Source organism: Pipistrellus hanaki, assembly GCF_964339955.1.
Source record: "Pipistrellus hanaki genome assembly, chromosome: 2".
Lineage (NCBI taxonomy): Eukaryota > Metazoa > Chordata > Mammalia > Chiroptera > Vespertilionidae > Pipistrellus > Pipistrellus hanaki.
The window spans coordinates 129,835,616-129,853,284 of NC_140504.1; the positions used below are offsets into that span (position 1 = coordinate 129,835,616).

General features: G+C 39.2%; 1 protein-coding gene across 27 annotated transcripts in view; it reads left to right on the forward strand.

The window, feature by feature from the left end:
• Positions 1-17,669, forward strand: part of LOC311616575 (uncharacterized protein) — a 413,605-nt gene that overhangs the window by 186,081 nt on the left and 209,855 nt on the right. For 23 of the 27 annotated variants that reach the window (XR_014793917.1, XR_014793923.1, XR_014793924.1 and 20 more), the window contains one exon: positions 5,525-5,658. The exons of 1 other annotated variant lie outside the window; for it this stretch is intronic. Coding sequence is in view for 2 of the 26 variants with exons in the window: in XM_084872097.1 (XP_084728223.1) it covers positions 5,525-5,658 (134 nt within the window). In the remaining 24 variants the exon portion in view is untranslated. Of the gene's footprint in view, positions 1-5,198; positions 5,259-5,524; positions 5,659-17,669 lie in introns of all 27 variants that reach the window. 3 more of the 27 variants (XR_014793916.1, XR_014793932.1, XM_084872102.1) reach the window with 2 other exon arrangements.

A 17,669-nucleotide genomic window follows, 5' to 3' on the forward strand; every position in this document is an offset into this window, starting at 1 on the left:
AATCTCATTTTAAACATCTTTTTCGTGAATTGATAAATGTATGATCTATTGTCATTGCTTGGGGTCAGAGAAGGTGGAAAGGGAAGGGAAGGGAAGGGAAGGGAAGGGAGGGGAGGGGAGGGGAGGGGAGGGGAGGGGAGGAAAGGAAAGGGAAGGGAAGGGAAGGGAAGGGAAGGGAAGGGAAGGGAAGGAAGGAAGGAAGGAAGGAAGGAAGGAAGGAAGGAAGGAAGGAAGGAAGGAAGAAAGGAAGGTAGGAAGGAAGAAAGGAAGGAAGAAAGAGAAAGAAAGAGAGAGAAAGGAATGGAGAAAGAGAATAAAATTCCTGAAGATGTGCATCTCACTAGCAATAAAGCTTAGCACACTGACTTGCTAGGATGAATGAGATTGGCCATGTGTTTGTGTTCTCAGGTTAATTGTTTATTTAGCTGGCATTCATTTGGGCTACATACCTAAAGTCATTTTACCTAAAGTGCCTGATTTTTTAGTAGTAGTGACCATTTATTGAAACATGCTGGGAATAAATCAAGCTTTTATTAGAAAAAAGATAAATAAAAGGGTCATTAAGATGATTAGAAAATTATATCTAATTTTTGAATTTTTTTTCCCCAGAGAAAATTGAGACAAGACTTAGTGTATTTTCTTCATCAAGTACTTGGTCTCCTTCCAGCTGGTCAAGTTCTTTTTAGGTGGCATTTAGGCCTTGAGTTTGCGTGAGTCAACAAATGGACAACAGCAAATGTTCAGCCATCTTACTGGTGTCAAGCCTAGCAAATTGGCAAGTTATATGAATGCACCAAATGCATAAACATGTTTGCATGAGCCAAGAATTCCAAATGAGGACACCAGCTGCTGGTCAGATCCTTAAGAATAGTATTGCCTCTCCTGATCTTACTACCTCAGGTTGGGAGATGTCAACTTTGAGATTTATAGATTTAGGGTTCTGGGATAACAAGTTGCGTCTTTGAACTTTCTGCTCCAAGAGCTTCTTGTTATTCAACCAAAGATATAAAGTCATTTATACTTCCCTGTGTAATTCTTGAGTCATTGGTGATATCAGTGATGGGCTTAAGAAAGCTTTTTTCTTTGGACATTGGTACAAAATGCTCATCAATAAACCATGAATATTTTCAGAAGAGGTTCCCATCAGCTAGTAGAGTCTTCATATTGGTAACTGGAGTATAAATCTCTTAGACGTGCAGTTGTTTTTCAATCTGAGTTTAATTGAACATAAACAACACATTTAGGGTAATGTGAAAAACTAATTCTCTCCTCTACTTCTCCATAAGTTATTTTTTGTATTTCTCTAATCCTTCCCCCACCTCCTCCAAACTCTCTCTTGAAAATGTTGATGTTAAAAATACGGTTTTATGCTTTGGAAGGTTGTTACTATCTAACTGAAATTGAATATCTGTGGTTTATTATTCAGTACTGAACTTGATATGGGAACATTTGCTGGTAAATCAATAAAAGAATCTTTAGGCATTATTTATAACTAGAGGCCTGGTGCATGAATTTGTGTACTGGTGGGGTCCCTCAGCCTGGCCTGTGCCATCTCACAATCTGGGACCCCTTGGGGGATGTAGTAGTGCGTGAAGTTGCAGACTGCCAGGGAGGATCCTGAGCTGGGCCGGTTGCCATGCCAATCCCGCTCATCTTGGCCCCATTGTGTCTGCTGCCGCTGCCACTCGGTAGTGCTGCCACGGAGGTGGGAGAGGCTTGTGCCACAGCAGCTTGCTGTGAGCCCGGCTTCTGGCTGAGCTGCGCTCCTGCTATGGGAACGCACTGACCACCAGGGAGCATCTGCCCCCTGGTGGTCAGTGTACATCACAGTGACCAGTCGACTGATTGATTGTTCGCTTAGTCTTTTATATATATAGATATTGGTAAGATATTGAAACTATATGTGTTCATTGACCAATGAATGGATAAAGAAGATATATTGTGTATATATGTGCACACACACACACACACACACACACACATACACACACACACATTAAAGGGAATACTACTTGGCCATAAAACATGAAATCATGCCTTTTGCAACAACATGGATGGACCTTGAGGCTATAACATTAAAAATAAGTTAGAGAAAGACAAATACTATATAATTTCACTCTTATTATGGAGTAAAAACAAATGACAAACAAAAACTAATAGAGCCCAGTCGATTTGGCTCAGTGATTGAGTATTAACCTCTGAACCAGGAAGTCATGGTTCAATTCCTGGTCAAGGCACACACCCAGGTTTCAGGCTTGATCCCCAATGGGAGATGTGCAGGATGCAGCCAATTAATGGTTCTATCTCATCATTGATGTTGCTATCTTTTTCTCTCTTTTCCTTCCTCTCTGAAATCAATAAAATATATTTTAAGAAAATACACAAAAACAACCAGACAAACTCATGGATGCAGACAACAGCTTGGTGGTTACTAGAGAGGAAGAGTGTGGGCAATGTGCAAAAAGGGTAAACAGGGTGATGGATGGAAACTAAATCTTTGATGTTGAGAACACTGTATTGTGTACATGTCAAATTTTAATGTGTACATCTGGAACTTACATAATGCTATAAATCAGTGTTACCTCAATAAAAAAGGGCTTTATATCTTGCTACAATTAATCAAGTGGAATGTAGAAGAAATTACTGATCTAGATGGTCCTCTAACTGCTTTGATCAAAAGAAATTGGTCAACCACTTGGTTTATGAATCTTCTTTTCTTTGATTTCATATGTCAGGAGAATATTTCCATGGATATTTTATTTATATAAAGAAACAAAACCTAAATCTCAAACCACCACTTAAAAAACCCACAAACTCCTGGGCTGTTATTTTGGTTACGGACTCTGAACTCCTTTCTGGTTTTGTTCTGTGTGGTGGATGAATGTGTCTGGTGGGGGTGCATTTTAAAGGCAAGATGAGTTTAAGGATATAATTTAGTGATGTTTTGCTGAGTGCACTCCTTGCTATCCATGTCTCTTCAGATATTTTACTATTTTAACAATATTCAGTTATCCCTTAGCCTGCTCGAGACTGACCTAACAATTTTGTGATTATTTCAAACATACATAATAGCTCAATATATGTGTCTGGTTATGATATTAGCCATTTTTGGTTAAATTTAGTATTATTTTTGACCGTGTGTATAAATCAGTGTATATTTAACAAGTGAGCTGACTAAATGCCATTAAATGAGTTGTCCTTATTTTGGCTTATGTCCTGCCCAAAGTTTAAGTTTTCATATTGAAATCTAGCATTTAACTACTACTTTTAAATCTCTGCCTTTTAATTTTGGATACCAAATATGGCAGATTTATTCAGGTGGCCAAGTAGACTTTTTCTGACCTTGAATGTGGTTTACTGGCATTACATTTTTTTTTAATTTTTTTTTTTTTTTTTTAAGTAAAAGGAGTCAGTATTTGCCATTTTAGGTATAGCATAAGCCCATGAGATTTTCCAAAGATCATTTTAAAAATCTGACTTGCAGCTGCCTGACATCTACATTTTTAGCTAAAAGGCATCTTCCTTGCGTTCGTATTTAAGTGACCCTGGAATGCACTGCAGGCTAGTTTGCTGTGGGTTAATCTTCGGACCCTTCACAGCTGACAGGCACCAGCCTCTGTGGTTTATGTTGCGTTGTTCTTCAGGTCTACAAATAACATTCTCCTAAATCTGATGATAGTTAGGGGAATGTTTACCAAGACTGGTTTTCTTTTCCATTTGCACAGTTTTAAAGCTGGAGGTAAAACATAACACAAGTGTAGTTAAAAAAAAAAAAAAGCTGTCACTCAAATAGTAATTCATTGCAGTAGTAAGGTTGAAGGAATACCAGGAACTCATGCTTTGTGCTGGACTGTTCAGCAAGATGCATTCCTTTTGTCTAGTAACACTGTACTCTGTACTTCAATCTGGAGGCCAGGTGTTAGTTCACAGGGGTTATTGAGGAAAGGGTTTTTATATGTATGCGTTCAGGCTAAGGCATTATTAGTAGTGTTTTCCACAGCACAACCAAAATGTCAAAGGAGATACTTTCGTTTTATTATAATTTTAATGGAGTCTGGATAAGAGTCATTTGAAAGTTGAACAGGCCACAATTCATTTATATGCAGTCAAAGAGCTTTAGGTCCTCAATGTTGGGTATATAATCCTGTTACAAAGCCCTTTAAAATCAATAAAACAATAAAACAATCTTAAAAGTGTGGTAGCATTGAGTAAATGCTTTAAAAAAAAAATCTATTTTCTATTACATTATTTTTCTTTAAATGTACCACAATGGATTTTAAGAAATGCTTTTATCCTATGTATATATTCACTGCAGTCCAAAATATGTCATTTTGTTGTTTTATTCTAAAGAATCCCTCCTCTTGGTCATTTCAGAGCCTGAGCCTTGAGGTGGCCATTTTGCTGAAAAGCAGCTAAGGCACAGCCTGTCAGCCTGGTCTTGTTCTGCTGAAAGTGTCATAATGCATTTCTTTGCCCAACGTGGGCCTTATTTCCAAAATTTTGAATGAAATCAAATTAAGGTCAGCGAGTTAAGTGTAAAAGATAAATCTTGCAGATAGAGCACTCATTAGCATCCACTCATCAATTTCAAATCGGGGGTGGGGAGACCATTGTACTGCTGTGCTGATATTGAGCTGATAACAGATTTGATGAAACTCTGGCCCTTGTGAAGGGCAGCTGATAATAATGGTGCAAACTCAACAAAAAAGTTTGAGTGAAATCTGCAGGAGGTATTTCTATCCTTTGGCCTGTTCTGTTGGCTTTTGTTTGGCAAGAGGGAGGTGTGGCTCTTATCTCCCCAGCTAGGGAGAATGTAATGTGCTTAAAAGTATTGAGTATGCACTGCTGTTATTGACTGTCCCTGACAAGACAGATAAATGGAAGCAGTGTAGTTGTGTATTGAGTAGGAAAACTCACCCAAACATATACCATTCATATAAACCTGAAAACAATTTGCATTTTCGTAATCAAAATAAAAGGAAGCTCTTTGACTATTGAAAAATCTCTTTTCCTCTTTCTCTTTAAAATGTAATAAATCAATGGGCACATAATCTTGGAAAATGGGGTAACCTCAAATATTTTTCTTTAGGATTGATGGTATATTTTGCTTCTTCCCCACTTCTATGTAAAGTTAAATGAGGTCTTTTATATAATTAGATGGCATAACACATATGACAGGTCATGTTTCTGCTCTGCAGAGTTGAAGAAGAAAGTCGGTCTAACAAAGAGCCAATTCCACTAATTAAATTCATGCCCAAGTAAGTGAACATGATGTAGACGTTTGGTTTTAATAGAGCTTAGAAAGGGTACTGAATCCTGAAATGCTCTGTTTGCAAAGCTGTGCTCTATAAAAGTTGCCTTTAACATGGCTGATGACTCTTAATTAGAATGGTAGACTTGCTGGTGTGATGTTGATTTGAGAAAACAACACCGTGGTGCTTAGATGTTATTATTTTTAATGTATTAAGATACCTTTCTTTGGGAATGGCATTTCTGAGTACCTGTCTTCTCTGCTCTGTTTCAGGTGTGAATCATGGTGACACACTGGAAGGCGGTGATTTACTGCTTTGGGGGGCATGCGAGTGTATGATTAAGGGATGTAAGTGCAGGACTCCAAGATTTACTTCCTTCCTGTTCCAGCGGGGATCGCCAAGGAGAGTGAGTAATGGGATAATTTATAACACCGCAGGCCCTTCGTCAAGAGACCTCTAGTCAAAACAGGAAGATAAAACTCAGTTTTCAACTGGGAGCATACAACTTTTGATCCTCTCTGGACACTTCTTATTTGCAAGCAGCAGAGTCTTCAGAATTTTTGTTTTACTTTCTCAAGGAGATTTCCATTAAAAGGTTAGTGTGTCAATACTGATTAAATCATGTAGGTACTCTTTAAATTTTCTATATCTTTCCTTCATGCTTTTTGTTTCTTGACATTATAGGGTTGGTACATCAAAGAAACTTAGTGGCCCAATTATGGTCCTCAGGCTCTTTTTATAAGGCCCAAAGGTATTACCACATGTGAGGAGTGTAATGACGAATTCAGCAACATTTTTTTTTTTTTTTTTTTGGTGGGGTTGGGGAAGTGTATCAAAAACTATTAGTTTAAGATTCTTAGACTTTCATTTTCATTTATATGGACTTCTTTCCAGTTTTGAGGTAATGAGATGGGTGATTGGGTGGATAAAGAGTTTTTCCTCCAACTCTGATGAGTGAGTGAGTATGTATGTGTGTGTGTGTGTGTGTGTGTGTATGTGTATGTGTGTGTGTGTGTATAAAAAGGGTTTACCGGGTTATGGAGAGAGCTTTATTCAGGGATTTTAAAAAATATTACAAGCAAACATAGGGGAACTTGAATGGGGCATTTGGTTATGTTCAAATGGTTTGTTTCATTGCCAGTAGCTTAGATACTGGCTTCTTTGCTTTTATTTTCATGAGTTTTGAAAATATCAGATATAGCCTTTAGAAGAAAAATCCTTCTAAAATTAGGATGTATCATCACTTTGGATTTGCTTATTGTTCAGAGGTTTAATGTACCATTTAATGTGATGGGATCTTGTAACTTCTTATTGTGGGTGATACTAGGTTTACGAAAAGTGAATACCATAAGTGATATTTTAAAAATACTGATTTTTACCTTTCACTGTGGAATGTCTTAGCAGTTGGCAGTAGACTTCTTATATTAGAGATCATTAAGATAAAATGGGAACAGTTCCAAACTCTTCCTTTTCTCCCATTTAGGTGACTAAAAGGTTCCCATAAATAACTGGTACCCTTTTGAACTGACCTTTAGGCTTGTGTAATGTAAATATTGATGGCCTTGACATTTCTGGGTATATGCATAGTTCAGGAGATACAATATCTCCAGATAACTCAAAGCAGGTGGATTAGTAGGTAGATAGCCCTGGTCTTCACCCATCCCCATAATTTAGAGGGGCCCTAGCCGTAATCCTATTTCTGGACTTTGGACCAGGAGAATGTCAAAGGCAAAATAATCTACGAATTCATGTCCTCTAGGCATTTTTTAGTCAAATCTCTCTGGATTGGACCCAAGTTAATCTGGCTTTATAAGATGTTTTCTAGGAGAAATAATATGTAAGTGACTTAATTTATTTCCCCTTTAAAACTGAGGACTTCAGTATTACAGCCAGGGTGATTGTATAGGTAGCTAATTGTTTGGGCTCCAGAAACATAGCTTTCCAGGTTCAAATCCTGGTTCTACAACTTACTAGCAATGTTACATTAGGCAAATGATTTAACTATCTCAGCCTTCCTTCTCTCAGCTATAAAATGGGGATAATAATTTATTAGAATTACATAAGAGCTATCCAATTGTGATGAACACTTCAGTAAAGATTTCTTAAAAGTTAGTCATTCATGCCGAAACCGGTTTGGCTCAGTGGATAGAGCGTCGGCCTGCGGACTGAAAGGTCCCGGGTTTGATTCCGGTCAAGGGCATGTACCTTGGTTGCGGGCACATCCCCAGTAGGGGGTGTACAAGAGGCAGCTAATCTGTGATTCTCTCTCATCGATGTTTCTAACTCTCTATCCCTCTCTCTTCCTCTCTGTAAAAAATCAATAAAATATATATTTTTTAAAAAAGTTAGTCATTCATAAGCTTTCAGGTATTCTGTGCCTGTAGAGACTAACCTACACAGCTGATATACCCTACAGCTTAAGAAGATCTTCTATCTATTTGGAGGCCCACACTCCTGGAGTACATATTCAGTTACATGAAAATTACATATTGGGAAAAAATGAGAATACAGCACTGGCTTTGCAAAAATGGTCTAACAAGTTGTATATTTTACTATGGTTTTAAAGTAATTTTTCTGGCTTTGTGGACATGGGGATATTAGAATACTTGCTTCATTGAATTGTCAAGCATTATTGGTAGCCTTAATTTATACGTCCATTGTGCTGCAGTTTTAGTTGCAGAACAACCCCCTGCAGCGATTATTATAGCATTTGAGAGGATGGAATTACTACATTCTGTTTTGGGTATTTTTTTCTTTTTTTTTCACTAAGCAGCACAGGCGCCATGAGATGGTGCTTACCCATCTGTCTCTCAGAGCATTTGTATGTATATTACCTGAGCACTTAGGCTCATGGAGAAAGAGGGTTAAAGTTGGGGAAGAAAAAGGAAAAATTGAAAATAAAATAACATGCTGGAAATTACACAAGCCTCTTTGCAAAGAATGCCTAAACTGCTCTTAAAAGCAGATTTAACAGCCAGTTGCGACACCATTCACTATTGTCTTTAGGCAACCAAGCTCAATCTTGGCTGAAACTGAAGTGCAAATCTGGAAAATGTCCAGGGAAGCCAAGCAGTGCAAGTTTCTAATTCTCAAATTCAAGGGGGAAAAAATCCAATTTACAAAGTAACTTCTTCCATTGATTGTGAGCTGTCCATGTTTGGTTAGAAACATTAATTGATTAAGTTCTTCAATGCTATGCACTCGTAATTGTGGCCTCCACTGTTCTAACCTTCTAAACATTGGTGACTCATGGACCATTCACTAAACTAGGAGTAGAGAGCACAGGGGAACGTTGTGCCATCAGCTTGATCTTTCCTAAAGAGAACCACTAGAAAGATGTTGAATCTGATTGAAATATTGTTTATTGCCTGTGTGTCCTAGCACCTAGTATGACTGCTCTATTGCTGATAAAACATGCCATGTACTTAATTCTCCTTTCCCAGTTACACCAGATACAGAAATGCTCTGCACTGGTAGAAGAGAAGATTTCGGGGTACTTTGCACCACTGGGCTCCTGGCCAGCTTTTCTCCTTTGTATTTATGAGTGCTCACCCTTTTTAATTTTACTTGGGGAATAAGATGAGGTGTCCCCTCTCTCCCATATTTGATTGTCTTAATTTTCCCCCAGGTGGCCACACCCCCCCCCCCCCCCAAAAAAAAGCATGAATTTCTACAGAGTTCTTTCACCCAGATAGGAAGAGTGGGGTCTGACTTCCCATGATTCTTTGTTTCTCTGTACACTTGAAAGCCCGTGGAAGTTTGTGAGGGTTTTGGTGGTGACAGGGCTGCAGAGATCAACTTCATTTTATAGCTGCAGTAACTGAAGCCCAGATATGTGAATAAATCAAGATCCTTAGCCATGACCATTCCAGGACAATGCCTAAAATTGGTGCATTTTTTGGCCTTTCTACTAAGGCATACTGGTGGGGGAGTAGAAGGGGGTTAATAATAGGGTTCTGAGTTCTATTGTTAATGGATTGAGAGGACCAACTGGTGTGAAAGGAAAAGGGTTTGAAGATAGAACAAGGAAATAGGGTTTGTTTGAGGTTGTGTTAAAGGGTTACCCTTTGGTCAGGAATCGTGAATATTCTTTCTCTGGTGTACAAGTAAGAGAAAAGGAAGAGATTGAAAGCATGGTTGCAGCTCAGATATTTTTTAGTTGTAGTTTACCTTCTGTAAAACCATGGAACAAGTACTGTTGATTCATCATCAGGTAATTTAGGGTAATGAAGTCTGAAGGACTTCTGGTTCTACCTTCTTGCCTCTTTCTGTCCCTGTTACCTTTTGTTTTGCTAAAAGAAAAAGCAAGTGAAACACTCTCCAGATCTGATAACTGCAGAGATCTCCAGTGAAACCTCTGGCTCCCATCCCGGGATGAGGTCACATAGTCTGACATTATTTGGGTTTATTTCAGTGTGTCAATCAGAATGCAAGGCACATGGTCATGCTTCTTTTCCAGCCATTTATCAGGAGTGGCTCTTTGGCCAGTTGCATACTTTGCATAATCATAATCATTCAGAAGCATGTCCCATCCATGGGCATGTGTGTGTCTTTTCTTTTTCAGCAGCTAGTTTAAAATTCATGTGGAAAACATGATGTTTAGTTGTAACTGATATTACGGCTCTGCCCTTATCTGTGTTCATTCACTCTTACATTCAAACTTGTCTGGGAAAGTCTGGGGGTCTGATGTTCCTTTCTGGTTTCCTGGAGTCACTTTTCATCAATGTTTGAGGAACCCCTGGGAAAGACCTTGTTCTCTGAGAAGATGTAGCCAAAGGACAGGCAGCCCTTGCTGGTGTCTCACAAGTCTATGTTAATATGTGTATCTCAGAATAATGTTCATGATAAACTAATGGTTATTGAATGTTTACATCATTGTAAGTGCTTTACACATCTTCACAGCAACCCTTTGGAGTTTGTGCTATGATTGACTTATTTCACAGACAAGGAAATAAAGAACAGAGGAGAACAGGCAAGAAACATGTACATTCTCAAGGAGCTTCTGGTGGAATTGAAAAATTAATGCTTCACATTCATTCAGCAAGTTCAATGCCTACTACATATAAGCTGAGTTATAAAAATTTATGTACCTCCTATGTTTGAGCAAATGTGCTTGCAATCAAATGGAGAAGCGTTTATGTAAACCAAACTTCACAATGTGTCAGAGGAGGGGAGGAGGAGTTCAAGGAGAGCATGCTGACAATCACTTGGATTACCTTTCAGTTGAACTCCTTCTGGAATCCTGTTAGAAACCTAGGGAGGTCTGACTGTTAAAAGTGAATGGGGTGTGGGGGGCTTGGGAAGAGATTAACCAAAGAATTTATAGACAAATATACATAATCCATGGACAAAGACAGTAGGGTGGTGAAAGCCTTGGGGGACAGAGTGGAGTGGTTCAAGAGGGGGTGGGGAAGGAGAACATCTGCAATACTTTTCAACAATAAAGATGAGTTGTTGTTTTTTTAAAAAAAAGTCAAAGCAGAGAAATGATTTACCAAAATCTGTGTGCCACATTGAGTATGTGACGTGACACCAGCAACTCCGTTAGGCAGCAATGACATTAAGTGTCTTAGGCAACCTTGGTAGATGCATTCCTCGTGTCTCAGCAGCTAAATTAGTACTTTGGGCATTAGCACCTGTGACCTTAGTTCTCATTTGCAGACATCACTGGATGGCACCCAGCAGGAGAGAGGGACAGTGGCAGATCCTATGTGATGGTGAAGACAGTGTTCGCGAGCTTGTCAGTCAGTCATCTCCTGGGGAGTCCATGGCATTTACTTATGGTGATGAGGATGCATGGATAGGAGGGCAGAGTATTGGCAATCACAGTAACAAGTCCTCACTTCTGTTTGGGGTGTGCTTTGGGGACATGAATTCCATAAAGTGCTATTTAGCGGGTATTTGTTCTGGTTGCACTACTACACCTCAGTTCTCTGTTTTGAAAATGGTGATAGTAATAGAATTTATCCCATTGGATTGGTAGAAGGCTTAAATAAGCTAATATAAGCAAAGTGCTAATAGTGATGCTTATAAGCCATTATCTAAGACATGGTGTTAAAGAAATAACAACACTTTCAAAAAGTATCTATTTAGGACTTTTGCTCATTTTTTGATTGGATTGTTTATCTTTTGTTAAGTTGTATGAGTTCCTTATGAATTTTGGAGATTAAACCCTTATTTTATGTAACATTGGCAAGTATGTTCTCCCATGCAGTGGACTTTCTTATTGTTTTGTTGATGGTTTCTTTTGCTGTGCAGAAGTTTTTTTATTTTGATGTAGTCCCATTTGTTTTTCTCCTTAGTTTCCATTGTCCTGAGAGATGTACTGATAAAGATATTGCTACGACATATGTCTGATATTTTGCTGCCTATGGATTCTTTTAAGATTTTTTATGGTTTTCCATCTTACATTTACGTCTTTTATCCATTTTGAGTTTATTTTTGTGTATGTTATAAGTTGGTGGTCTAGTTTCATTTCTTTTTTTTTGCATTTATCTGAGCAAATTTCCCAACACCATTTATTGAAGCGATTATTTTGACTCCATTGTATGCTCTTGCCTCCTTTGTCAAATTTAATTGAGCATAATGGCTTGGGTTGATTTCTGGGCTTTCTGTTCTGTTCCATTTTTCTATACATCTGTTCTGTGTCAGTGGACATACAGAAGGCCAAGAAACATATGAAAAAATGCTCAGTCACTAATCATGTAACAGATACAAATCCAAACAATAATGAGGCACCATCTCATACCTGTCAGAATGGCTATTATCAACAATGACAAGTTCTGGTGAGGAGGTGGAGAAAAAGGAACCCTTGTGCACTGCTGGTGGGAATGCTGCAGCCACTGTGGAGAACAGTATAAAGTTTCCTCAAAATATTAAAAATGGAACTCCCATTTGACTAACTAATCCCACTTCTAGGAATATATCCCAAGAAACCATATGCACCAATCAGAAAGGACAGAGTGGAGTGGTTCAAGAGGGGGTGGGGAAGGAGAAATCTGCAATACTTTTCAACAATAAAGATGAGTTTTTTTAAAAAAAAGTCAAAGCAGGGAAATGATTTACCAAAATCTGTGTGCCACATTGAGTATGTGACGTGACACCAGCGACTCCATTAGGCAGTACCCCTATGTTCATAGCAGCATAATTTACAATAGCTAAGATTTGGAAACAGCCTAAGTGCCCATCAGCGGATGAGTGGATTAAAAAAACAGTGGTACATCTACACAATGGAAAACTATGCTGCTATAAAAAAAGGAAGAATTCTTACCATTTGAAACAGCATGGATGGGCCTGGAGAGTATTATTCTAAGTGCAAAAAGCCAGTTGGAGAATGATAAATGTCACATGATCTCACTCATTTGTGGAATATAATGAATAACATAAACTGATGAACTAAAATAGATCCAGAGACATAGAAGCACTGAACAGAGCATAGAGCCTCAGAGGGAAGTGGGGGAGGGGTGTGTGGTAAGAGCAATCAAAGGATTTGTATGTATATAAGCATAACCAAAGGACAGGGACAGTAGGAGGGCGGGCACTTGTGCTGGGGGGGTGGGGTAGGTCAGCCAGGGAGCACTCAATGGGGGAAAAAGGAGACATATGGAATACTTTCAGCAATAAAGAATTTAAATAAATAAAAGAAATAACAAGCATTTAGATTCAACATCAGGCATAAACCACTCTGCTAGAATCTAGAGGAGGTTCCCCCCTCTCCCTCCCAAGAAGACTTATATCTTGATGGAGGAGCTGAGATACACAATTGTAAAAGTAATTAACTCTTTGTATCCAATATTTTATATATTCGTAACTGTCCAGCCTAAGATTTCCTTTTCCTAGCTCATCTCGTGCACCTTCATTCTCTCCAGCCATACCAGACAACCCAGAGTGACCCCTTAGGTTCTCTTATGGCTCGGTGTATTTGCATAAGCCACTTCTATCAGCCTAAAATTCCTTTCTTCTTTGATCTGTCTGTTGAAATGGACATCCTCTCTACAAAAGCCTTTATTTTCTGACCCAGCTGTGCAGTCAGCTTTCATTGCATTGCTCTTGTTTTACCCGTGCATTCCTCCATTAGATGGTGAACTTCCTATGAGAAAGTTATATAAATGTTCATATTTCATATGTATTTCGGCTTATTGAATGAGCAAATGATACTTTTTCTAACTTCACTGTAAGCTCTTTGAAACTATATGTGTCTTATAAGTACCTCATCTATAAAATGGGTACTTATAAGCAGGAAGAACAGTTATTAGCATACAGTAAGCACCATGTGTTGGCTATTGTTCTGAACATATTGTCAGATATATATTTCCAACACAGACTTTGTGTTTTGATTATAGTTTTATTCTTCCTGATTTATATGTTTTAATTTTCTTTATTTATGAAAGGACTCTGCCTCCACTACTCTTAAGACAGTTCCCTGGGGCCGTTTACCTCCCACTAAAAAGCAAATGAAGCTAATCTCTTTGGCTTGAAATCAATTCCATCTAGACTAGAGAGGATATGCTAATTACCTTGGCTAAATGCTTTTTGGCCAAAGGTGTAAAAGCCTAATTCTATTTGGGGGATGGGGAAGATTTAAATTTCTGTCTTAAAATTTTTATTTTTGAAAGGCAGTGCTAGTTCAAATTTAATGATAAACTATTTGCAGTGGACTGAGCATACATTTTGGATGGCCCTTATGGTAGAGAGAATTGAAGCAAGACATAGATTTCTGTAACATGGTATTCAATGTCACTGCATTCAATCTAATTTCTAGAAAAATAATCCACAATGAATTCCCACCCTATATCAGTAGCATGTATTTGTGGATGTTTGAGGTCATTCATTTTCAAACGTTAAGACTGTTTTAAAGAAGGGTTCTTAGGCTGTCAGTGTGCCTCAGTTTCTTCATCAATAAGTATAACCCGGGCCACCTGCCTACCTCCCCGGAGTGTTTGGGTGAATGGCTCCGGACTTGCTAAGTGCTTTGAATTTCTTGGATGAAAGGATCTTTGTAAGCACAAGTCTTAGGAAGGTATTATATGTGGGCTTTGTAAACGGTCGCACAGCCTGTTTTGCAAGAACACTAATGCACTTCTGGGTTTAGAGTTGTAAAAGCTGTACGTTCAGAAGCCTCGGGCTGCATCTTGTGAGGTTCCTGAGGCATGTGTCACTGCTTGCTTACCTCTAGCAGAGATTCTCTCTGCACTGCAGGCAGCTACACGCCTGCACACGTGGAGCAACCGCTTGGACTTACACTCACCTGCATTTGGCTTCTATGGTTTTGAGAGGAAAGCCCAGGATGTTAGGGGAGAGGATGGGCGGTGGGTTCCTGGATCTGTGGCCTCCCTTCTTAGGAGCCTCTGGGTTGCTGTCAGCATGGCAGGAGAGAGCAGAAAGCACTCACAAAAGTGCTTTGAAGCAGTAGAGTTGGAGGAGGGGGTTTGCTCTGGGACTGACTTGGAGATTGTGAAGAACTGGATTTGAGTTCTGGCTCTTCCAGTTGCTGGCCCTCTGCCCTTAGGCAAATTGGGAAGGGACCCTCAGTTTCCCTCACAGGGACCTTTATTTACTGTAATGCCTAGGGCTAGAATGGAAATGCAGGTCCACATACCGTGCATGTAAATATTTACGAGTTATAAATCAAACTAAAAAAAAAAAAAAAGGTCAAAATGTGTTCATAAATTCTTCTATTCTGACAAAAATCAGATCTTCATAACAACCTTGAAACCCAGGTTTGAATTTTGAGTTTCCAAATTCTTCCTAGAGTTCTCTGCCTGACGAGGCAGCATGTCTGAGTCCACCTGTCTGTGCTGAGCCGCACCTCACCCTCTGGGCCTTGGGGCTGCTGATTAAAGATCAGGCCACACTTGTGAGAGTCTCTGGAAAATTCTGCACAAGCCCCCTCAGTGAGTGTGGGCTGTGTGAACAGGGTACATCAGGGTCTTGGGACCTGGGGCAAGATTCAGAGGGGATCTGGGGCTCCTGGCGGGCATGTTTTTGTGACCATGGACTGCTGGGCATTTTGCCTGGGACTAAGGATGACACTGTCTACGGGACTGGAATCACCACTCAATGCAAAATACATGTGATTGGGCATTTATAAAGTGTTCAGATCTTATTTATATGAAAATACATTTTTTTTTCCTAGCAGAAAATGTTCAGCCTGCTGTTCAGCCTGAGTCTCTCCATGCTTAGCAATGATGGGAGTGAGAGCAGTTATCTGCCAGTTAGGATGATACATTACATGCCTTTTATCTCCAAGACCTAGCACAGTATTCTGTTTTTACTTAGCATTTAATTCACTCATTTGATAACACCAATTAAGTAAATACCGGCTGCCTCTTTTTTCCCCCTAAGCATTATCCCAGGCATGTTAGTAATAGTAGTGAGCAGACACACTTCCTGTCTTCATAGCACAGATACATTAGGAAACAGACAGTAAAAAAGATACATATGTAAAACATGCAGTTTCCTTGAAGATGGTTTATGCTCTGTTCATTCATATGCATATATATGTAAATATGCCCAAGTACTAGACACTCTGCCTTCCGGGAGATATGCATAGGAAAGGAAGAGTGGTCCTAGAACAAGAGCATGGTGTTAATATGTGTGAAGCACTGTTAACTGCAGGAAATACTTACATTCTGGAATTCTTTCTTCTTCATTTCAATGCATGTTTATTCATTTCCCATTGTATTTAAGGGATCATCCTAGGCTCTGTGAGAGGTTAAACATGATGAGCCTTTAGTCCTTAGGAATTTATAATCTCCTGGAGGTAATATATAAAAACGTGAGAGCTGTTCTTGGTGTCCGATAAGCACCTGAATGTCAACAATTTTTACTTACCTGCCTGGGTCCCTGTCAACAGAGTGAACTCTGCTCCCCTCCTTTGCTTTCTACTCTGCCTCCTTCCGCGGGGCAGGGAGAGAGCCTGCCTGAACCCAGCCACGCAATGGGCGTGTCCTGAAAGAATTCTTCCAGTCACCCTGGAATGCTGTCCTTGGGATTCAGTGGCCTTCTCTCAACAGGGATTCATCCATCAAGAGGGCAGCAGTGTAATTATCTCCGCTTCTGTGAAGCCCTGAAAAGCACTTGCTGAATCTGGCTGTAAATTTATTGTGAAATTTAACAAAGCCCTTCCCCTTTTCTTTTCTCCAACTTGAAATGCATTTTAAGCATTTTTCTGTGAGGATAAATACATGTTATTTGATCTACTGTGGAAGGGCCTATCCTTCCGGGGTTGGGATAGGGAAGTACCTTCCAGAAGCAAAGGAGATCCCTTGGCTGTTGACACCCCCTTTTGTGGAGACAGTCATACTCTAGTCCTCAGTCTTGATAAGTAAAAATAGAGTAAAACAGCTAGAAAGAGAAACATTATCATGAATGTTTATTATTATGGCTATGCCATAATTCAGACAATCAGGAGCTTCTCACCCAGGTGATGAAAGAAAGGGTCAGGTAACCGTCATCCTGTATTTATCATAATCACTTACCCACTGTGGTGTACCCCTATAGATATAATCCTATTAGAGTTTGTATGATTTTTGTGCAGAGGTGCAGTATTTCCGCATATGAGCTACAGAAAATGGCGAGCCTTTTCTGTTAAAGAAGGAATTTAGAAGGAGACTTTTAGGAGATGGAGTAGGAAGAAGATTGCTAAATCCAATTTTATGATTTTTCGTATAAAAAAAAAAGTGAATGTGACTTTTAAAAATCAAAAGTAGTGCATTTGAGTTAAGAGTCCAGATCCAGAAGCCGCTTCTAGGATTATGTTTTTATGAACTCCTACTAACCAAACATATAATGCCATATACGATGGTATTACAGTGACTGGTAGGAAATTCCATTGAGAACCAGAGACACAGGAACATATGCTGAAACTAGGGAATAGTGGAAATAGGGGGATTAAAACAATTTTTCCCCCTGTGGCCTTATTTACTGAGATCTGACCTTTCTGATAGGCTTCATGACATCGTTGGAATGCAAAGTTGGGGATACTAATATTTGCCACCAGGCAATATTTACTCAGTGATGTGAGAACCTAGGCCAGTAGTTGACTGCAAGTGTGATTATTAACAGGACCCAGGAAAATGCTAACAGAAATAATGGTACCTTTGTTATCACAGTGATTTTTTTGGCCAGTGGCACTGAAGGAAAAGTTATATTAGTTATCGAATCAGGTAGGGAATTTACAAATGATAACGAATTAGAGTGGTTGCATTCTTCCTAGTATCTCACTCTTGTATTCACAAATATCTTTCTCCCATGGAAAGATAAAAAACAGGTGAGCAGGGTTTTAAACTCCCTCTGTCTTCTAAGTCTGTGAGCAGCCTTGACCTCCTGCTGCTGCTGTTGTACTGAAATACTTATTATGTGGTGATAGTTTTAGGAAGGCAGAGGAGAAACAGTAAATACACCAGCAAAATTTTC